Source organism: Colobus angolensis, unplaced genomic scaffold, assembly GCF_000951035.1.
Source record: "Colobus angolensis palliatus isolate OR3802 unplaced genomic scaffold, Cang.pa_1.0 Scaffold96, whole genome shotgun sequence".
In the NCBI taxonomy this organism is placed as follows: domain Eukaryota; kingdom Metazoa; phylum Chordata; class Mammalia; order Primates; family Cercopithecidae; genus Colobus; species Colobus angolensis.
This window is the reverse complement of record NW_012123598.1, coordinates 462,998-485,824: the sequence shown is the minus strand read 5'-3', so window position 1 is coordinate 485,824 and position 22,827 is coordinate 462,998. Positions and strand designations below refer to the sequence as shown.

General features: G+C 45.9%; 2 protein-coding genes across 2 annotated transcripts in view; both read left to right on the top strand.

The window, feature by feature from the left end:
- The window catches only part of AURKC (aurora kinase C), a 5,869-nt gene extending 3,670 nt beyond the window's left edge, over positions 1 to 2,199 (top strand). The window contains exons 5-6 of the mRNA XM_011932410.1: positions 1,200 to 1,374; positions 1,898 to 2,199. Coding sequence (XP_011787800.1) covers positions 1,200 to 1,374; positions 1,898 to 2,068 — 346 coding nt within the window. The 3' untranslated portion in view covers positions 2,069 to 2,199. The remainder of the gene's footprint in view (positions 1 to 1,199; positions 1,375 to 1,897) is intronic.
- ZNF264 (zinc finger protein 264) overlaps positions 1 to 21,656 on the top strand; it is a 55,274-nt gene extending 33,618 nt beyond the window's left edge. The window contains exons 2-4 of the mRNA XM_011932409.1: positions 10,548 to 10,674; positions 14,912 to 15,007; positions 19,607 to 21,656. Coding sequence (XP_011787799.1) covers positions 10,548 to 10,674; positions 14,912 to 15,007; positions 19,607 to 21,237 — 1,854 coding nt within the window. The 3' untranslated portion in view covers positions 21,238 to 21,656. The remainder of the gene's footprint in view (positions 1 to 10,547; positions 10,675 to 14,911; positions 15,008 to 19,606) is intronic.
- The last annotated feature ends 1,171 nt before the right edge of the window (positions 21,657 to 22,827 follow it).

The following is a 22,827-nucleotide window of genomic DNA, read 5'->3' as shown; positions in this document are numbered from 1 at the left end:
CTGCTCACCTTGGCCTCCCAAAGTGCTGGGATTACAGGCATGAGCCACCACGCCTGGCTGAAATACCACCTTTTTCTTTTCTTTTCTTTTTTGAGACAGAGTTTTGCTCTTGTTGCCCCGGCTAGATTGCAATTGTGTGATCTCAGCTCACTGCAACTCCACCTCCCAGGTTCAAGAGATTTTCCTGCCTCAGCCTCCCAAGTAGCTGGGATTACAGGCATGGGCCACCACACCCGGCTGATTTTGTACTTTTACTAAAGACGGGTTTCACCATGTTGGTCAGGCTGGTCTCCAACTCCTGACCTCAGGTGATCCGCCCACCTCGGCCTCCCAAAGTGCTGGGATTATAGGCATGAGCCACCACGCCTGGCCTATGCTGCCTTTTTCAAATACATATACTTAATATGTGTTTGTAAATTTAAATAATGTGATCCAATCAAACCTTTTATTTTCTGTTCTTTGTTAATATATAATATACCAGTAAGTTTGCATGTAAAGAAAGTCATTGCTGGCCGGGCATGGTGGCTCACACGTATAATCCCAGCACTTTGGGAGGCCGAGGCGGGCGGATCATGAGGTCAGGAGATTGAGACCATCCTGGCTAACACAGTGAAACCCCGTCTCTACTAAAAATACAAAAAATTAGCCGGGCGTGGTGGCAGGTGCCTGTGCTACTCGGGAGGCTGAGGCAGGAGAATGGTGTGAACCTGGGAGGTGGAGCTTGCAGTGAGCCAAGATTGCACCACTGCACTCCAGCCTGGGCGACAGAGCGAGACTCCATCTCAAAAAAAAAAAAAAAAAAAATGTCGTTGCTGCACAATTCCAGCAGTGTATTTTTCTGTATGAATAATTTTCATACAGAAATTTTCTTACCATAATTTATTTACTTGGTTCTCATTGATATACCATCAGTTTGTTCTAGATATTTCTTAATGCTGAGACTATTCTGTGAAAACATTCTGGAGCATGAGCTAAATCACTATACTTCCAAAATATGGATTTATGAATAGGCCGTCCCAGTACTTACCTTCTCCGAACCTTGATCCATATTAAAAATTTGTCTCTCCAAACTCCTGTGCTTGGAAGAGACTTTCCAGGATGTCCTAGGGTCTCCACATCTCAGTGAAAGCTGGGGAAGGAGAATATCCCTCATCCTGGGCCTCTGCTTAGTACTTACTCCCTTTTCTGCCTTCCTCTAGGAGAAAGACAATGTGTGGAACACTGGACTACTTGCCCCCAGAAATGATTGAGGGGAGAACATATGATGAAAAGGTGGATTTGTGGTGCATTGGAGTGCTCTGCTATGAGCTGCTGGTGGGATATCCACCCTTTGAGAGCGCCTCCCACAGTGAGACTTACAGACGCATCCTCAAGGTGGGACAGTCACTTTTGGGCATTCATGGGGGAACTGGTCACTGATGGCTGCTGGGCTGTGGGAACTGGGGCACACACACAGGGTTGTCTGCTATGGTCCAGAACAGCGCCTTAACAAGGCTCAAAGAAGAGGGAGAACATTGACCAAAGAAATTAACCAGACAGGCTGGGCGCGGTGGCTCAAGCCTGTAATCCCAGCATTTTGGGAGGCCGAGTCGGGCGGATCACAAGGTCAGGAGATCAAGACCATCCTGGCTAACACGGTGAAACCCCGTCTCTACTAAAAAAAAAAAAATACAAAAAACTAGCCGGTCGAGGTGGTGGGCGCTTGTGGTCCCAGCTACACGGGAGGCTGAGGCAGGAGAATGGCGTGAACCCGGGAGGCGGAGCTTGCAGTGAGCTGAGATCTGGCCACTGCACTCCAGCCTGGGTGACAGAGCGAGACTCCGTCTCAAAAAAAAAAAAAAAAAGAAAAGAAAAGAAATTAACCAGACTTCTCTTCCTTCTCTCCTGGCCTCATCAGGTAGATGTGAAGTTTCCACTATCAATGCCTTTGGGGGCCCGGGATTTGATTTCCAAGCTTCTCAGATACCAGCCCTGGGAGCGGCTGCCGCTGGCCCAGATCCTGAAGCACCCCTGGGTTCAGGCCCACTCCCGAAGGGTGCTGCCTCCCTGTGCTCAGATGGCTTCCTGAGCCCTGTCTGCCTCTGTTCCTTCGTGTGTGTTCAGGGAGCTCTCCTGGCTCTGCCACCTCATTTGTCTTTATTTTTTTTCTCTTTTAAGATGTAAGATGCTAATTAATAAAAGCTGAATCATTTCGTACCAGCTCTTCATAGTTGTGTGAATTAGTATGAGACTGGGTAGAATATTTCTTGTGGGAACCCTTTCCCATGAGAGCTGCCCAAGGTGGTTCTCCCTGCTACCCCCACCTTCCACCTCTGGAGATGGCGACTTCATTCTCCTTGAAAACTCTTGCCTACTTTCAGGTCGGGCACGGTGGCTCACGCCTGCAATTCCAGCAGTTTGGAAGGCTAACGCAGGTGGAACACTTGAGGTCAGAAGTTTGAGGCCAACCTGGCCAACATGGTAAAACCCTGTCTCTACTAAAAATACAAAAATTAGCCGGGCGTTGTGGCGGGCACCTATAATCCCAGCTACTCGTGAGGCTGAGACATGAGAATCGCTTGAACCCGGGAGGTAGAGGCTACAGTGAGCCAAGATCATGCCACTGGACTCCAGCATGGGAGACAGAGTGAGACACTGTCTCAAAAAGAAAAGAAAACTCTTGCCTACTTTCTGCAGATAAATGCCCTGAGGGTACATAACCTGCCACCTATCACAGTGGCTCCTTGATCCAACTTATTCTTCTCCATGTTTTCAGGAGTACGCCATTTGTAAAACAAGACTGTCATCAACCGAAAGATCCACTCTCTTTTTATGGACATCAATATGCTGCTGTCTTAGAAATAAAATATTTCACTGCACATCAGTGCAACCCAATTCTCAAACGAATACATTAGCACTTCTGTGTTATGTCATACTCTGATTACATTAGAATAAGTCATTCCTCATAATAAATATAACATCACCTCTTTTGAAATTACTGCATGCTGCAGTTTGGGGAGTGGCCTTCCAGCCTTCTGTAACCTTCTGTGACAGTTCCATGTGTCAACTGCTCCCTGCACCCATTGTAAACTGACTACCACAGTAAGCATCTAAACTACTCAGCTGTAAGCTCCAATACGTTTTTTGATCAGTGCAGTCAGTTACACCAGTATTTCTCCTAACTTTAGTTGTTAAGCACTTTATATGGAGTTTGCCTTGTTAATGTTACTCCTATCATTATATTCTACAAAGGCTCCTCATTGTGAAATGTCCAGCAGTTGCAGGCATAATTTCTGTTACGACCAGACCCACTAACGTAAGTATAAATAATTCAGCCACTTCACTCAGATGAGCAGCTCCCACTATTACAGATCTGTAAGTTAAATACTCCAAGACATTGGTTCATGGTTTTTAACCTGCACCTTCAGTGTTTGCCTCCCTTTTTTTTCTTTCTTTTATCTGCACGAGGAGACACAGTGCTTACCTCTCTACGCTTTGCTTTATCCTATCAGTTTTCCTGAATTAACATTTCAAACACTTGGCAATTCCTAATAAATTAACTGGTTCATACATATAAACTGCTATTTATACATTTTAGGTGCTGGATAAACATATCACTGGGCACATTTTTGGCAGGTAAGAATAGAAAAATCACTAGGGCCTCAGCACTGATCACCAGATGATATATGTTTAAATAATGAAGACACTGACATGCCTTACATGAGGGATTTAAAAGTGTCTCCAGGCCGGGTGTGGTGGCTCACACCTGTAATCCCAGCAATTTGGGAGGCTGAGGCAGGCAGATCAACATTCGAGGTCAGGAGTTCGAGACCCGCCTGACCAACATGGTAAAAACCCATCTCGACTAAAAAATGCAAAAATTAGCTGGCCATGGTGGCTCGTGCCTGTAGTCCCAGCTACGTGCCACTGCACTCCAGCCTGGGCAACAGAGTGAGACTCTATCTCAAAAAAAAAAAAAAATTGTCACCAATATCTACATAGCTTTCTTCACCTGCACTGATCCCAGATGTTCCATGATGGAATATAAACATATTAACTTTAATATCTGTTCTGCATCCAAAGCCAAAACTAACCCTAAGGGTCATACATATGTGAAAAGGAGAATTATGACTCTTCTAAATTGGGCAAAATAGTATTGTCAGTGATGGATCACAGTGTTAACAGCTTGCATGCTAATTAAGCCTCATCGGTCAATAATCTCAATTTATAAATAATACCTTCTAGGAAATTGATTCCATCTCCATTTCCACCCAGTTAACATCCTGGCATGATACTTTCTCCACTTTTAAATCTCTGAAGGGCATTGTCTGTACACCCTGCTTCCATTTTCATAACCATAATATATTTGTCAAATCATTGAAAGCTGGATTTTATTCTCTAACCTTCATAGTCATGAGGAAAAAAAAAAAGCAGTCACCAATGGAGACTACTAAAGTTTTGTATAATATAATTCTTTTTTTTTTCTTTTTTTGAGGCAGAGTCTTGCTCTCTCGCCCAGGCTGGAGTGCAGTGGCCTGATTATGAGTCACTGCAGTCTTTGCCTTCCGGGTTCAAGTGATTCTCCTGCCTCAGCCTCCCAAGTAGCTAGGATTACAGGCACCCGCCACGACGCCCAGCTAATTTTTGTGTTTTTAGTAGAGACAGGGTTTTACCATGTTGGCCACGCTGGTCTCAAACACCTGACCTCAGGTGATCCACCTGCCTCAGCCTCCTAAAGTGCTGGAATTTCAGCCTGTATAATATAATTCTTAAAAGATTGTTGTAACTCCTAACATGACTTTGTTGCTTTCTTGTTTGCAACCAGTTAGTTCAGGGTTGTCAAAAAGCAAAAATTACAACTAATTTAGATCTAATTGGCTTTTGTTTGTGATTCATGAATTGGGGCAATCTCTGTTCTACACAATAGAAATTAGGGTTCCCGCTGGACAATGGCAGAACACTGGGTTTTGTAAGGTGGGAACAATAAAGTAGAACAATAGAAAACAAAAGTTGATTGGTTAACAGGTTACTTTTTTTCTAAGGGTTAAAGCAGAGGGGACTTCCTAATTTCACTAATTCAGGTAGACTGAAATCTGCTTTTAGGAAAAACTGGGATCTGTCTGCTTCCTTAAAGCTTTAGTTTGATTAGATGACATTTAGCATGAGAGATTCCATTTTGGTTTGGTCGGTAGGGCCTACTGTAGGAGCTCCAAAACTATGGCCTCCTGTAATTTTTGTTTAACAATGTTCACCTCTTTCCATTTCTTTCTTCATCTATGCTCACTTTTTTTTGTGTGTGTGTGGTCTTGTCCAGTATCATAACTTAAAATAACAGTGTGTGCCAAAAACTTCCAAATTTTTATGTCCAGGCACGACTTCTCTCCCAATATTCAGTCAGAGATTGAACTGCGGTGACACAGACACTTTGTGGTTATACAGACATTTCAAACTGATCATGCTCAAAGTTGGAGTCATGAGCTCCCCCAATCCAAGACTCCCCACATCAAGGAATGGCAAATCCACTCTACCAGGGCTCTGGGCCAATACCGAAAGCAAAAGTGATTGGACCATGTGAAGACGGAGCTTGGCCAAAGAAGCTCCAAGAGAGACAGTGCATTTGCATCATGTCCCAGCCAGATAGGGTCTTGCTCTATTGCCTAGACTGGAGTGCAGTTGTGTGATTACAAGTCACTGCAGCCTTGACCTCCTGGGCTCAAGAGATCCTCCCACCTCAGCCTTCTGAGTAACTGGAATTACAGGGGTGCGCCAGGATGCTCAGCTAATTAAAAAAAATTTTTTGAGCAGACTGGATGCGGTAGCTCACGCCTGTAAACCCAGCACTTTGGGAGGCCAAGGTGAGTGGATCACTTGAGCCCAGGAGTTCAAGACCAGCCTGGGCAGCATGGTGAAACTCTGACTACAAAAATTACAAAACAAAACAAAAAACCCCAAATTTGCTGGGCGTGGTGGTGTGTGCCTGTAGTCCCAGCTACTCGGGTGGCTGAGGTGGGAGGATCACTTGAACCCTGGAGTTTGAGGCTGCAGTAAGCTGTGATTGCACCACTGCACTATGGCCTGCTACTCGTGGGCTGAGACATGAGATTTTATATTATCTATTTATTATTTATATATTATTGTTTATTATCTCTTTATTATTTATATATTATTTTTTTATTTATATATTATTGTTTATTATTTATTTATTATTTATATATTATATATTATATTATTATATATATTTATATATTATATATGTTATACATACAATTAAATATATTATATATTATATTATATAATATAATATATTATATATATTATATTATATATTAAAATATATATAAATATATATATATATAGAGAGAGATGGAGTCTCACTCTGTCGCCCAGGCTGGAGTGCAGTGGCATGATCTCAGCTCACTGCAAGCTCCGCCTCCCGGGTTCACACCATTCTCCTGCCTCAGCCTCCCAAGTAGCTGGGACTACAAGTGCCTGTCACCTCGCCCGGCTAATTTTTTGCATTTTCAGTAGAGACGGGGTTTCAGCGTGTTAGCCAGGATGGTCTCGATCTCCTGACCTCGTGATCCACCCTCCTCGGCGTCCCAAAGTGCTGGGATTACAGGCGTGAGCCACCGCGCCCGGCCTACTTTTTTTTTTGTACAAATGAGGTCTCGCTCTGTCGCCGAGACAGGTCTCAAACTCCTATCCTCAAGTTATCCCCCTGCCTCAGCCTCCTGGGACCACAGGTGTGCACCAGCACACGCAGCTATTTAAAAAAAAAAAATTTTTTTTTTTATAGTCTCCCTACATTGCTCAAACTGGTCTTGAGCTCCTGGGCTCAAGCGATCCGCCCCGCTTGGCCTCCTAAGGCGCTGGGATTCCAGGCCGGCCCATCGCGCCGCCTGACGTCCCCCTTTGGTTACTCTGACTGCCCACTGATCTGTATAAGAGGATCCGGAGGGGAGAAAACGCAAGATGCAAGTCAGGGTCCGGAGCCTGGTCCAGGGTCTCTGCACTGGCCCTGACCCTGACAATGTCCCTGCCTCCTGGGGCTCGATTTCCTCCGGCGAAGAATGGACGGTCTCACGCTTGGCCCCCGGCCTCCGAGTTGTGCCCCCAGGACACAGGCAGGCCTGAGCCGGGCTGTAGGCCCCCTGTGGCTTTTACGCTGAGGTCTGCCGGCTCAGGATCGGTCCCCTTTGCAGGTGGTTTGTTGAGAACATTAACTAGAACATTAACTACATTAACTAGAAGGCATTGCCAGGTGCGACGGCGGGCCCTGGGGCCAATGATAGTCCAGGGGCATTTCCTGTGGGTCGCGAAGCTTGGGGCGGGACTTCCGGCATTTGGATGGAGACGTAATTTGGGCGCGACGGTTCCGTCCACGCCGGCTGTAGGGAGGGGGCGGTGTTCCGTGGCCGCCTCCCTGGCGGCTCTGGGGAAATGAGCAGGTAGGAGGCCGACAGCGACCTCCGCGTCTCGGAGGGAACCGTGAGCCTCCCCGTAACGGGAGAGTTCGACTGTCAGCCAAGGTCACCGCGCCCGGCGCAGGGAAGGGGTGGGGCTCGGCTGAGCCCGCGAGACCCGCCCTGCTCGCCGCAGCCCCCGCCCCGCTCGGGCCTCAGGGTCCCAGTATGGCGACGGCTTTGACGGACCCGGCGCAGGTGAGTGGACGAGGTCTCGGCCTTGCTGCTTTTCTGCTAGTTCGGGGACGCCTCCTGGGCAGGCCGGAAGCCAAGACAGCCACAGGATTCCTCTTTGTAGTGTTGTTTGTTTACGAAACGTGGAGCAGGCTCGTCACTTAGTTTATCTTCGGTCGTGGTAGTACCTGAGAGACTGGATATTCAAGCGGACAGTAGCCAGACTGTACATAGATGATAGGACTGTGACGTACAATTTTTTGTAGCCACCTGCCCAGGAAACCAACCTCCTGTTCTACATTAAACAACTCTGGAAACCAGTCTGCCTTAACTTAGTCTTGCAAGGAGCTAGATAACTCTCTGGTGACATTTCAGGAAGCTAAACGGTAACTCCTGGAACAGTAGGCCCCAAATAGGACTTGATTAGTAACTGACTGTTCTTCTCGTTTTTGCCTCCGCTTCCAACAGAGGACCAAGCAGAGAAAGCCATACGTGCTCAGCCTAACTCATCACATACGATGCCCCACTTTTATCCCTTCCGCAGCTTTCCACCGCCAAAAGTGTCAGGCCTCTGGTAGGTGCTCAATCATTGGTGGAAGGATAAATGAAGTTCCTCTCCAGGGACTCCCGTCACACACATAAGCCGAACTCAGCCATGGCCTGCATGTCCCTACCCGGTCCACTATGGCTGACCACCTCTGTCCTTCTTTCCTTCCTTTCCTCCCTGGCTCAGCCCTTCAGACACACCAATATGATCACTCAGAGTTCTTTCTCATCCCTCAGCCTTCACCTTTACAGTTCATTCAGCCTCAGACGCTATCCTCAGATCTCTGCAAGACCCTTTCATATCTTGTTGGCTCCGCTCAAATGCCACTTCTTTGAAGCGGCCTTTCGTGGCAGTTCAGACTAAAGTAGTCCCCTTCTCACCTGCCCTTGGTCTAGCGTTTTTGTATAAAGAATCTGGCAAAATTTTAGACAGCTACTGAGTTGAGGTCTTAAGGAATTTGTGGGGACAAAGAGCATCAATATTAAGAACTGTAACAGTTGGCCTTCATTGAGTCCTTGATGTGAACTGAGAAATGGACATTATTTATCATCTCATTTAATCCTGATCTCCTTAAAGTGACATTCTATTATAAACACTGCCGTACACAAGAGGAGGTCAAGACTCCAACCTGTTTAGTTGCCTGCTGACACACAGCACTTAAGTAACAGAAATTCATATTTAGTGTGTGGACCACCAGAGCCTTTGTTTTTACAGTCAGTTGGCTGAGAAGCCCTGGAGGTGAACTTTGCAGTCTTTTTCCAGCAAGTCACAGTGGCCATCGGAAGCGAAAGGCAGATATTCCATTAGAGAGGACTGTGTAGACAAAGGCAACGTGTGTTGGTTGTTTAAGGAGGTCCAAGAGGACTTGTGAGGTTACCATGGTTACCCCATCCCCATCTGCTGAGACATGGCCTGGAAGGGCAAGATCCTGTGGTCTTTTTTGGATGTTCATCCTGCCTTCAGCCCATAAGGCATTTTGGCCAGTCATAAGCCGGGGTTCTCATGACCACAGCCCGTGTTATCCTCAGCCACTTGAGTTTCCTGGTCCTGAAGTACACTGGCCTTAGGGATACCTGCTGGCAGGACTCAGGGAAGGAAAAGGCTGATGGTTCATTATGCAGTCTCTCTGGGGTCCAGGGGAGAGGATGAGCTGGTCCAGGCACTGCCACTCCTGCGGCATTTGGCACTCGTGAATTTGGTGATGAGGGTTTTGCCCACGTCTTGGGGATATTTTCAGGAGCTACTAAAATAGATTAAATAGCAAAAATATGTAGAAATGCTTCACAGCTGTATTGTAGATTCACGTTAGTGATGGAGGGTTGTTAGGGTCACAATATTAAACCCTGAAGCAGAGGGACCTGGGTTAAAATTCTGTCTCTGCTTATAACATGTGAAACTCTGGCTGGGCTTGGTGCTCACACCTGTAGCCCCAATGCTGTGGGAGGCTGAGGTGAGAGGATCACTTGAGGCTAGGAGTTCGAGACCAGCCTGGTCAACACAGCAAGATCCCAGCTCTACCAAAAGGAAATAGTTGGGCGCAGTGGTGCATACCTGTAGTCCCAGCTACTTGGGCAGCTGAGGCAGAAGGATTGCTTGAGCCTGCGAGTTCGAGGTTACAGTGAGCTCTGAGCATGCCATTGCACTCCTGTCTGGGTAATAGAGTGAGACCCTGTCTCTGAGAAAAGCAAACAAACGAACGAAAAACAGAAAACACAAAAGACTAGGAGAATCCGCGGAGCTCCCTTAGCCTCAGGTCAGTGACTGTGACATGGAGGTGATTGGCGGTGGTGTTTAGTAATACTTCAGGGGCTGTGGGAGGATTAATAAAATCCCAAAGTCCATCAAGCTCTGAATAACTTATGTCTGTTATTGGGAAAATGGGAACTCTGTATTAATCTGAAAATTGAGGCAGAGATAAATGAGGTCCCTAAGGTCACAAAACTGCCAAGTGTCAGTTTCAGGAGTTTGGATTCAAACGTGAGAAGTCTGACTTCAGAGTTTGGGAGTTGTAGTAGCTTTAAAACAGAACATGAAGCCTTCTGCATGAGCTGGACCAGTGAGGCTCAGGCACTGTGGCTGTCAACATTATTGCTATTATTATTGTCATTATTTCCTCATTTCTTTGATGTCTTTGGACTCTAATTGTCTACAAGTTGTTGCCATTGTCTTCTGTCATTCTCTGATGGCTCCTATACAGGAGGCTTTTCTTTTTACATTACAGTAATCTGTCCAAAGCAGTGTCTGCCTTCCTCCTTCAGCCTGGTACAAAGTTAGGCCCTCAGGAGGTCCTCAGTGACTTGGGCCTTGATCTTGCTGCACCTTTTCCAGCAAAGCACATACGACAGTCCCACGGCAAACTCTGCTACCTCTATTTGACATTTCAGGTGTCTGTGACCTTTGATGATGTGGCTGTGACTTTCACCCAGGAGGAGTGGGGGCAGCTGGACCTAGCTCAGCGGACCCTGTACCAGGAGGTGATGCTGGAAAACTGTGGGCTCCTGGTGTCTCTGGGTAAGGCCTTCCTTCCCCCTCCACCATGCAGGGGACCTGCCACCTCCTTCATTCCATCCCCTGACTCCAGGCCTGATGGGTCAAGAAGGACTCTCGAACCTGCCTTGCCTTCTTCCCACAACTTCAGTCATTTTCTACACTCACCTCTTCCTGAACAGTCTCCCTGTATCACTTTGGACAAGAAATAGTGTACTCTCTGGCTCCCAGCCAAAGGAGAAGAAGGTGGTGGAAGGAAATGGGGTGTTTTGCAGACCCCAAAGGTAGGATTTCCAGCTGTGTGTTATGAAGGGTTGAAGTAGGAACTGAGAACCACTATGATGGTGTCCTAGTTTCTCTGTCTGGGTCTGCTCATGTCACTGTCTACTCTGTATGGTTTTTTCTACCTCAGCGAGTTCAAGGGAAGAATAACGACCCCAGGTTTTACTCTTTGTGACCCCTCCTTCCCCTCCAGATTTCTTGTCTGTTTTTCTGGCCTCTGTGGGGCGTGCTTGAGGCAGCAAATGTTGCTCCACCTCCAGCTCATACTTGCCTCTGTCTCTCACCCACTGCCCAGCATGGACTGGCCTCCGTCTGCAGTTCTTTTTTTGAGTTCCAGAGTAGGATCTGCCTGGGTGGGCCTGGTTGCTTGTGTATCTGCTCCACAGCGCAGTCTGTGGTGTCAAGGGTGGTGGGGTGTTCTCCAAGAAGGGCTGAGTCAGGCAGGCCCCCAGGAGACTTTGACCTTCCGTACCACCAGGTGTTATTCTAAACAACACTTTAATCACCTTCACGTCCTCTGATTCTAAAGTCACTCTGCTGCAGCCTTGCTGGGCTTCTTGCTATTTCCCCAAGTGCCCACCCCCGTCAGGCGATTGCATTTGCTGTTCTGTTTGATGAGTGTTCTCAGGGTAATTCAGCATTTCACATGGCCGCTGCTTCTCAGCACCGCCATTGCCTCCTCACCCAGCCCTTCCCTGACCACCAAATCTCGAGGAGGCCCCTTTCTCACCACAGCCTCCTCCCTTTACCTTGTTCATGTCTTTCTAAGCTAGTGGTTCTCAAGCAGGGACGATGTTGAGCTTCAGTGGACACTGGGCAATGTGTGGAGACATTTTGGTTGTTAAAGCTAAGATGATGACATTGACATCTAGTGGGTGGAGACCTGGAATGCCACTAAACATCCTTGTAATGCACAGGACAGATCCTTTCTCCTCTTCGTCCCCCGATCTCACAAAGAATTATCAGAACCTAAATATCAGTTGTGCTAAGGTTGAGAAGCTCTTTTTCAGGGAGTGCTTGGACAGACACTGTATCAGCTGATGCTGAGAGACACCCAAGGAAGTTGTTCTTTCATTGCATCTCGTCTTGCCTTCTTAGCATTGGAGGAAAAATCTGGTTTAGTGCTGAGTCTTAACATCCTGCAAACTGTTGGTAACTTCCCCTTTTCTACAGAGGGAGCAGCCTTAGGCTCACAGCCCTGAACAAGCAGCATGAGCTCACAGGGACCAAACAGCACGGTTTGTCTTGAGACAGAGTCTCACTGTTGCCTAGACTGGAATGCAGTGGTGTGATCTTGGCTCACTGCAACCTCTGCCTCCTGGATTCAAGCATTTCTCATGCCTCAGCCTCCTGAGTAGCTAGGATTACAGGCAGGTGCCACCATACCCAGCTAATTTTTGTATACGTTGTTTTGATTTATTGCTGCTTTTTCATGGTTACCTGCCATCAAGACAAGTGACTCTGGATTTTCCATTTACCAGAGTGATAAGGATTCCATTTTTGAAGAAGTCTAGAAAAATAACAAGTGGATCACTTTTAGGAAAAGCAGGCCGGGCGCGGTGGCTCACGCCTGCAATCTCACCACTGTGGGAGGGCACGGCAGGCGGATCACGAGGTCAGGAGATCGAGACCAGCCTGGCCAACATGGTGAAACCCCGTCTCTACTAAAAATACAAAAATTAGCCAGGCATGGTGGTGCGCGCCTGTAGTCCCAGCTACTCAGGAGGCTGAGGCAGGAGAATCACTTGAACCAGGGAGTCGGAGGTTGTAGTGAGCTGGGATCGCGCCCCTGCACTCCAGCCTGCTGACAGAGTGAGGCTCCATCTCGAAAAAAAAAAAAAAAGAAAAAGAAAAGAAAAGCAATTAACAGTCCAGATCCCCAGAGCACTGACTGGGTGTCTCAGGCCTGTTCCAGGCAGTGTTCACGCTCCATTTCTTCTCACAGGATCCTTGTCCTCATCAAATAAGGAAAATTTAGCCACTCCTATGAGTCCCTCATCCAGTTTAACTTACTCAACACAGATGAAACGCCTTCATTTTATGAAACCATCACTGAACTTTTTTGTAGTAAAAATTCTTCTTCTGTGAACCTTTTTTTTGTTTTGAGATGGAGTTTCACTCTTGTCGCCCAGGCTGGAGTGCAGTGGTGCAAGATCATAGCTCACTGTGATCCTAACACCTCACCCTCTCCAGTAGCTGGGACTACAGATGTGAGCCACTGTGCTGCTATGTGAAGTTTCTGTCAATATCCTTATGTAACCATATCACAGTAGGACGTTCAGTTTTTAAATATTTGAATGGTTCATGAAATGCTGGGGTCTGGAGTCACTGACCCGCCCCTCACCCTGGCCACTGGTCCCTGAGGGTGAGTCCTCCAGCTCACATCTCGGCCTCGTCACCACCCTCTGCCACCCACTCTGGTGCTCTTGGTTTCCTCCGTAGTGTATTGCTTGGGAGAGCAGGGTTTGGAGCCAGAACCCTGGTGTCCAGCCCCAGCTCTGCTCTTTAAAAACTCCACGGCCTTGGGCACGTTACTGAACTTGCTTGTGCCTCAGTGTTCTCATTGTTCAAATGAGGACTTATCCTGTTCGCATCCCAGGGCTGTTGCCAGGGTCAAGGGTTATTTTATGAAAAGGGCTCAGAACAGCACCTGGGAGACCAGACTGTGTCTTGGGAGCCGTTACAATCTCTGTTGCCACCAATACTGTTACCATCATCCTCATCACGATTATTGTCAGGGGCATGCCTTGACCTGGCACTTTCTGGGCAGCGCTGTGGAGCTTTGTGGTTAAACACACAGACAGAGATGGCAGGACCTGGGTGTCCTTACTGACTCAGCCATTCACCAGTTCTGTGCTCTTCAGCAAATCACTTTACCTCCCCGAGCCTGGGTTTCTTTGTCAACAAAATGGTGTTGATTATGATAATGGACTTCCTGGGTATACCGTGAGGAAATCCTCACCTGGAATCGACATTTAATGGCTAGGCATGGTGGCTCACACCTGTAATCCTAGCACTCTGGGAGGCCGAGGCGGGTGGATCACCTGAAGTCAGGAATTCAGGACTAGCCTGGCCAACATAGTGAAACCTCGTTTCTACTTAAAATACAAAAAAATTAACCAGGCGTGGTGGCACGCACGTCTAGTCCCAGCTACTCAGGAGGCCGAGTGAGCTGAGATCATGCCACTGCTCTCCAGCCTGGGCAACAGACACATTTAGTCTTTGGTTTAGAGGAAGAGCATTATAAAACATTTCTTAGGATGTTTAAAAAAAAAAAAAAGACTAGATCAATGAAGATACATACCTTGTTTTGAGTGAAAAGAATCAATATTTAATATTTAAAGCGTATCACTTTTTCTCTAAGATATTCCATAAATATTGTTCACTTTTGAAATGACATCATGCATTTAAATGCTTGGCATAGTCCCCTGGACATGGTTATAGCCTACAAATACTAGTTTTTGACTTACTATTAGGAGTAGAGATTCTGTGGCAGCATGACATGGCCTGCGCTTGGTTTCCAGATAACATGCTAACTTTTTGTTCCCATGGATAGGTGTAGCTTCATTCCAAGGTCTGGTCCCCATCCTGAAGTCCCAGACTGGATTGAAGGTCTTCATTATTATTATTATTTTTTTTTGAGATGGAGTCTTGCTCATCACTCAGGCTGGAGTGCAGTGGCATGATCTCGGCTCACTGCAAGCTCCGCCTCCCGGGTTCACGCCATTCTCCTGTCTCAGCCTCCCGAGTAGCTGGGACTACAGGCGCCCGCCACCTCGCCCGGCTAATTTTTTGTATTTTTAGCAGAGACAGGGTTTCACTGTCTTAGCCAGGATGGTCTCGATCTCCTGACCTTGTGATCCACCCGCCTCGGCCTCCCAAAGTGCTGGGATTACAGGCGTGAGCCACCGCACCCGGCCGAAGGTCTTTATTTCTTTTTACCAACATCCGTGTGTCCACTTTCTTTCTCCATAAACAGGGTGTCCTGTTCCCAGACCTGAGCTGATCTACCACCTAGAGCATGGGCAGGAGCCATGGACCAGGAAGGAAGACCTCTCCCAAGACACGTGTCCAGGTAGGAGCCAAGACCTGGGGAGGTCGGAGTCCCTGCTGGCTTGAGACTGGATGGAGACCACCGGCCCTGGGATCCCTTGGGAAGCTTCTCACTGTGGCTTCTCTAAGGGTTTGGGAGCCTTGGAGCCCTTAGTGGTTTCTCCGTCCTCCTAGCCCTGTCACACTTGTCATCACTCCTGGGGAGGAGTGAGGTGTATGAACTGAGATTGGTCCTGGGGCTCCAACCTTGTGTGCCTGAAACCTGGTTTGCCAGTCAGCTACTCTGTGACCCTAGTGAAGTTTGTATATGAGTTTGGCTAAGTTAACACCAGCTGCTGTATCCAACAAACTCCAAAATTGAAATGATTCACATATGAAAACTCTTTTTTCACTCATACCAAGGTCTGTGTGGGTCGGGAGGGAACTGTGTACCACACAGTTATTCAGGACCTAGAGTCCTTCTGTCATCAACCTGTTGCTTTAAGGTTGTCCTGACATCCTCTTGCTGGTAGAGAATTAAGGGAATAAGGGAAGTCATACCCACTTCCAGAAATACTACCTCCCCTCACATTTCACCCATGGGAACTGGGCATTTGGCTGTACTTGGGTCCATGAGTCTAGGAATTGTGGCTGAGCTGCCTGTCCAAGCAGAAGAGCAGATGGTCTGGTGAGCACCTACTCAGTCCACTGTACTCAGTCTGTTCCTGAAAAATGCTATTAGAAATTTTTTTTTATTTGTTTATTTATTTTTGAGACGGAGTCTCGCTCTGTTGCCCAGGCTGGAGTGCAGTGGCACAATCTCGGGTCACTGCAAGCTCCACCCCCCGGGTTCACGCCATTCTCCTGCCTCAGGCGCCCACCACCGCACCTGGCTAATTTTTTTTATTTTTAGTAGAGACGGGGTTTCACCGTGTTAGCGAGGATGGTCTCGATCTCCTGACCTTGTGATCCGCCCATCTCGGCCTCCCAAAGTGCTGCGATTACAGGCATGAGTCACCACCACGTCCGGCCCAGAAATTATTTTTATATAAAAAAGAAAAACATTATTTTTATGCCATTGGGCAGTTTGAAGATGTAATCATGTGATACATTAATGCATAAAACTGCATAGTTTCTGAGCCATATTACGTAAGTGACTCATCAGAGTAAGCTATGAGTGTTACTCATGTCATATAAACCTTAATGAGTGATGATACATTACATTTCCTTCTGAACTCTGGGAAACAGGGCCTATCTTACTCTCCCAAGTTCTTTGATATTCTGCCTCTCAGCCTCTCCCACCTTCTCCTTCCACCCATTCCCTTAGTGTCAGTCAGACACTAAGAAGCAGTACTTCCTCCATGTCTTCCTATATCTCCTGTTTTCCAAAAACCTCAGGGTGACATTTGACCACTGTCTCACACTCAGGCTGCTGAGGACACTGAGGCCATCTGTCAGGTGTGTGGATTGGTGCCACTGCAGAGCCTTGGCCTCTGCCCACATGGGTTCCTTGAGCTGCTCATCCAACCCTGAGTGTCTGTGCAGTTCCTATTCAGCCCTTCAGAGTCTGTTCCAGATCGTCCCCTCCTCAGTGCCACATCTCCACTTGAAAATCCCTAAAGCACAAAACTCAACATGCCTAACAAGGAACCCGTGATCTTGCTCGCTCCTGCCACCTCCCAAGTTTCAGTGAATGGCTCTGCCATCCAGGTAGATTAGGGGACTGGATCCAACCTCAGATGGGTCAACCCCTCCACCTCCATGAGTCCCTGCATCCAGCCCATCTCCAGAGCCTTTCGATTTCACATCATGCGTGTCTCCTGAATTCATCCCTCTGTCACCTCCATGAGACCTATCCTTCTGCTTTTTTTTGAGACGGAGTCTCGCTCTGTTGCTCAGGCTGGAGTGCAGTGGCGCGATCTCAGCTCACTGTAAGCTCCGCCTCCCGGGTTTATGCCATTCTCCTGCCTCAGCCTCCCGAGTAGCTGGGATTACAGGCATGCGCCACCACACCTGGCTGATTTTGTATTTTTAGTAGAGACGGGGTTTCTCCATGTTGCAGGTTGGTCTCAAATTCCTGACCTCAGGTGATCTGCCCACCTCGGCCTCCCAAAGTGCTGGGATTACGGGCGTGAGCCACCATGCCTGGCCTCCTTATGCTGTTACTCTAAGCTCTTGTCATCTTTTTTCTAGGGGATGTTAATAGACTCCCAAAACTTAATCTCTATCTGCTTTGTGCCTCTGGGCAGCTCTTTGTCCTGCATGGGGTACTCCAGCATTCAGACCTTGTTCCAGACAGTTACTAGTTCCCCAGCCACTCAGCCTGTGACTGCTGATGTATCAGCAGGTTTTCATGTTGACAGTATCATCTACTTATATTGTTTAATCAGCAATCCTTACACGTTCCTCTCAACCTCTCATATCGGTAGCTTCTCTTTTCCCCTGATGGAAGAGGTCTTGCCCTTGGCCACGGTCAGTTTTTTCAAGAGTTTATATCACACGTTTTCATGGACATTTTTTTCTTCACTTATATTCTGCTTGTTTTGTAACTTCATCCTTTCTGTAGCCAAAATAAAAATGCTCGACCTCCTTACCCTTGAAGAAAATTCAACAACTCAGTGTTCATGGTTCACAGTATATTCATATATTCGTTCACTGAGCACTTAATTGTTGGCGTGTTTTTGTATCAGTGATGCTGTGGACATTTATATATGTTGTTCATCTTTCACATGTGTAGGGGCACATTTTTGATGGGTCTGGAGTGCAATAATTGGATTATAGACTATGTAAATGTTCTAGTTTGCAAGGTCATTCTCACTGTTTTCTAAAAGGCCTATATCAAAAAATTCCTCTCAGGAATTTTTGGAAGTTTCCATTGATCCATATCCTATAGTACTTGAAACTATAAGGCCCCTCAATTTTTCCCAATCAAATGGACACAAAATATTATCTTTTGTGCTCTTGATTTGCATTTTCCTCATTGGTAAGGTTGTTTAGTGTTTTTCATGATTCTGAGCCAATCTGTATTTTCTTCTGTGAGATATTATTTGGTGATAAATGCCTATTTTTCAATTAACTTCTTTGGCTTTCTCTTTTTTATTTGATTTTTGTACATTCTAGAGACCTATCTTTTATCAGTTACATTTGCTGTAGGTATATTCTTCTAGTTTTTAATTTTGTCCTTCTATTCTCTTTAAAGTATCTTTTGTTCAGTGAGTTCCTTACATAGTGTAGTCTGATTTATGGTTTTTTTTATGTGATTAATGATTTTGTGCCTTGTGGAAAAAAATGTTGCTTTACCCTAATATTGAAGAGGTATTCTTGTTTATTGTCAGTTGTAAAACTTGCCATTTGGCATTTAAGTCTTTATCAATCTGAAGTTGGTTTTGAGTATAGAATGTGATGGAATACAATATTTCCATTCCCCATGTGGGTAGGCAATTTTTCTAGCTCTATTTCCTTAGTAGTCTCTCACCACTGAGGTGCTGTGCCTCCTTGCCATCTACCAAGGCCCCATCTGTGTGCAACGGGATTTCTGAGCTCTCTGTTCTTCTTTATTTCCAGTTGGCATCGTGTCTGTGCCAGAGTGGTACGTCTGCCTTATGAGCCCTGTCCTGAGAGTGGCACTGCTCTTCACAGCTGTCACCTAGGTCAGGATGTTGGGAATCAGTTCCCCTGTGCCTCTCTCCTAGACTCTCATCACCACAAGCCTCTCATGTGCTGTAGCTCATTTGCATGTTCTGTCTCCTAAGGCTGTAGCGTCTTCTCCGCTTTCTCTCGTGACAGTAGGACTTACTTCACTGGGTACCTTCTACTGGAAAACTGCCTCGATCTTTTTCTGCCCAGGATTAGACAAACTCAGGATTAAGGACACAGTCCTCCAGGACTTTGTCAAGTCCGCCCAAATCCTCTAATTCCAACTGCAAATTCAGGGACTTCCTGAAACCACCCTCAGGTTTCATAACTTGCTAAAAAGATTCACAAGACTTTCTAAAACCTATTATACTCACAGTTTTGTGTATTACAGACAAAGCATACAAATTAGAAGAGGACACAGGCTGAGGGCGTTCCAAACACAAAACTTCCTCGGTGACTTGTTACGCACCCAGCATTGATGTGTAAAATATGTGCACAGAGCATTGCAAACCCAGGAAACTCAGTGGAGCTCTGGTTTTTAGAGTTTATTGAGCTTTATTACACAAGCGCAATTGATCGAGACATTGCCCATAGTGCCATGTGAAGTTTCCAGCCTTCGCCCCTTTTCCAGAGTTCAGCTGATACCTTGTGGCTCAGAGACCTAACCTTCTACTCACTGATTGGCCTTTCTGGTGCCACCAGACCTCAGCCAGAGTCATCTATTTAGGATAAACTATTTAGGGACCCATAATGAGTTACCTTTACATAAATATTCAGTCTGGAATTGAGGCGGTATCTCCACCCTAGGCCCTGTCCCCTCGCCCGGTCTCTCTGCCTGGTCTCCCTTTCAAGGAGTCAGGAATCCAAGGAAAAGAAAAGAAACAAATTACAGACCTGGGGTTCAAGATGGCAAAATATAACAGACATAAAGGCACCGAAGGGGTGATTTTGTTTCTTCTCTTTTCACATTACTAACAGGCCCTTTTGTGTATTGGATTTCTTTCAGGTGACAAAGGAAAACCCGAGAACCCGGAACCTACCGCCTGTGAGCCAGCCTTGTCTGAAGAAATCTCATCCTGGGGACAACTAACACAAGGAGCTTCAGGGGACTCCCAGATGGGGCAACCCGAGGATCAGGATGGGCTATCAGAAATGCAGGGAGAGCACTCGAGACCAGGGCTAGATTCCCAAAAGGAGAAGCTTCCCGGAAAAGTGAGCCCCAAACATGATGGTTTAGGGACAGCTGATGGTGTGTGTTCAGGGGTTATACAGGAGCAGGTTTCCTTAGGAGACGATGTCCGTGACTGTGACTCTCATGGATCAGGTGAAAATCCAGTGATTCAGGAAGAGGAAAATACCTTTAAATGCAGTGAATGTGAAAAAGTGTTTAACAAGAAACGTCTGCTTGCTCGGCATGAGCGGATTCACTCTGGAGTGAAGCCCTACGAATGCACAGAGTGTGGGAAAACCTTTAGCAAGAGTACATACCTCCTGCAGCACCACATGGTCCACACTGGGGAGAAGCCCTATAAGTGCATGGAGTGCGGAAAGGCTTTTAATCGGAAGTCACACCTCACCCAGCACCAGCGGATTCACAGCGGAGAGAAGCCTTACAAGTGCAGTGAATGCGGAAAGGCCTTCACCCACCGCTCCACGTTCGTCTTGCACAACAGGAGCCACACGGGAGAAAAACCCTTTGTGTGCAAAGAGTGTGGCAAAGCCTTTCGAGATAGGCCAGGCTTCATTCGACACTACATCATCCACAGTGGTGAGAACCCCTACGAGTGCTTCGAATGTGGCAAGGTCTTCAAACACAGGTCATACCTCATGTGGCACCAGCAGACTCACACCGGGGAGAAGCCCTATGAGTGCAGTGAATGTGGGAAGGCCTTCTGTGAGAGCGCAGCCCTGATTCACCACTATGTCATCCACACTGGGGAGAAGCCCTTTGAGTGCCTCGAGTGCGGGAAGGCTTTCAACCACCGATCATACCTCAAGAGGCACCAGCGGATTCACACTGGGGAGAAGCCTTTTGTGTGTAGTGAATGTGGAAAGGCCTTCACCCACTGCTCTACTTTTATCTTGCATAAAAGGGCCCACACTGGAGAAAAGCCTTTCGAGTGCAAAGAATGTGGGAAAGCCTTTAGCAATAGGGCAGACCTTATTCGCCACTTCAGCATCCACACTGGAGAGAAGCCCTATGAGTGCATGGAGTGTGGAAAGGCCTTCAACCGCAGGTCAGGCCTCACAAGGCACCAGCGGATTCATAGTGGAGAGAAGCCCTATGAATGCATTGAGTGTGGGAAAACATTTTGCTGGAGCACAAACCTTATTCGACACGCCATCATCCACACTGGAGAGAAGCCGTATGAGTGCAGTGAATGTGGAAAGGCCTTCAGTCGCAGCTCCTCCCTCACTCAGCATCAAAGGATGCATGCTGGGAGAAATCCTATCAGTGTAACCGATGTGGGAAGACCTTTTCCAAGTGGGCAGACCTCAGTCAACATCCAAGAACTTTTATTGGGGAAAAACTTTTTGAATGTCACCACTGAGGAAAATCTTTTGCAAGAGGAAGCATCTTACATGGCATCTGATCATACATACCAAAGAGAAACCCCTCAAGTGTCTTCACTGTGAGAAAACCTGTTGCCAAATGTCATTTGTCACCTAAGGAGTCATATTAGAAAATCACACAGCTTAGAGCCTTATTCTCCATCTGAATTCATCCTGGAAAAGCACCCAATGGTTGTTATGCACTTAGGAAAACCTTTAGCTCCATCTTTGTCGTTAGTTTACAGTGCAGTGTTATCTCAGGAATTTTTATAAAAAGAGGTGACATAGAAAAAATGAAATGCAGACACTGCTTCTTTTATACTGTTGTCTTATATGTACGTTTCTGTCCCACGTCAGGAAAGTTAGTAAGGGAAGGTCTGGAAACTTACTGAATGTCTTTGTTCTACAACATTGTCTCTTCTTAAGAAGCATTGTTTTTATGAGAAATGTGAAGGCTTGCGTTATGAAATACTTTTATATTTAAGGATTAAAGGAAACATGAATGCGCACATTTTATTCCAACACTTAAGACTGTTTAAGTCTTTGATTTTAAAAAAATCCTTTTTTAATGGGTTTTGAACACTAACACAATTTTTCTTGATTCCCATCTGTCGGTTTACTTGATTGCTATAGCTGTATGGTAAATCTCAAAATTAGGTAATGTGATTTCTTTTGTCTTATTTTTATTTAAAATTCATTTAGCATTCCTAGTTTCTTTGACTTTCCATATACACTTTAGGATTGATTTTTCTGTTTTTCAAATACTCTTGCTTGGATTTTGATATAATTGAGTTAAATCTGTAGATCAGTATGTTGAGTATTGGCATCTTAGCCTTCCAATTCATGAACATGGCATATCTTTTCATTTCTTTAAATTTTCTTCGATATATTTCATTACTGTTTTATAGTTTACATAGTATAACTCCTGCACATTTAAAATAAGATTCATAGCTTCATAGTTTTTTGCGTGATTGTAAATGGCATTGATCAAAATTTCAGTTTTCACATGATGTTGGCTAGTATACAGAAACATTATTTTTTCCATCTTGCTGTCTTGCATCCTTTCTAAACTCATCATTTCTTGCCATTTCCTTTGGGATAATCCTTAAGGTTTTAAACATAGAAATATCATTTGCAGTTTGGGACAGTTTTATTTCTTGCTTCCCATCTGTACACCTTTTATTTGCTTTTCTCATGTTACTGCACTAGGTAGGATTTCCAGTGTGATGTTGAATACAAATAGTGACAAGTTATCCATGCCTTGTTCATGATATTGGGGGGAAATGTTCAGTTTCTCATTAATGTGATGTGGAAAGTTTCTTCCAAAGAGTTTCTCTATCGAGTTTAGAAAGTTTCTCTCTATTCCTAATTTGCTGGGATTTTTTGGTTATTATTAATAAGTGTTGAATTTTGTCACTTGCTTTTTCTCCACTGATTAATTTAATTATGTCATGTTACTTCTGTAGTCAGTTGATGTGTTACCTGGACTGAGTTTCCAGTATTGAACCAGCCTCACATCCTTGTGATAAGCCCTACTTGCTCATGGAGTATAATTTTGTTTATATACTATGCTACAGTATTTCATTTGCTAGTATTTTGTTGAGGAAGCTTCCCTCTAATTTCATGAGTGATAATCTGTAGTTTTTTTTCCTTCAGCTGTTACTGTTTGGTTTT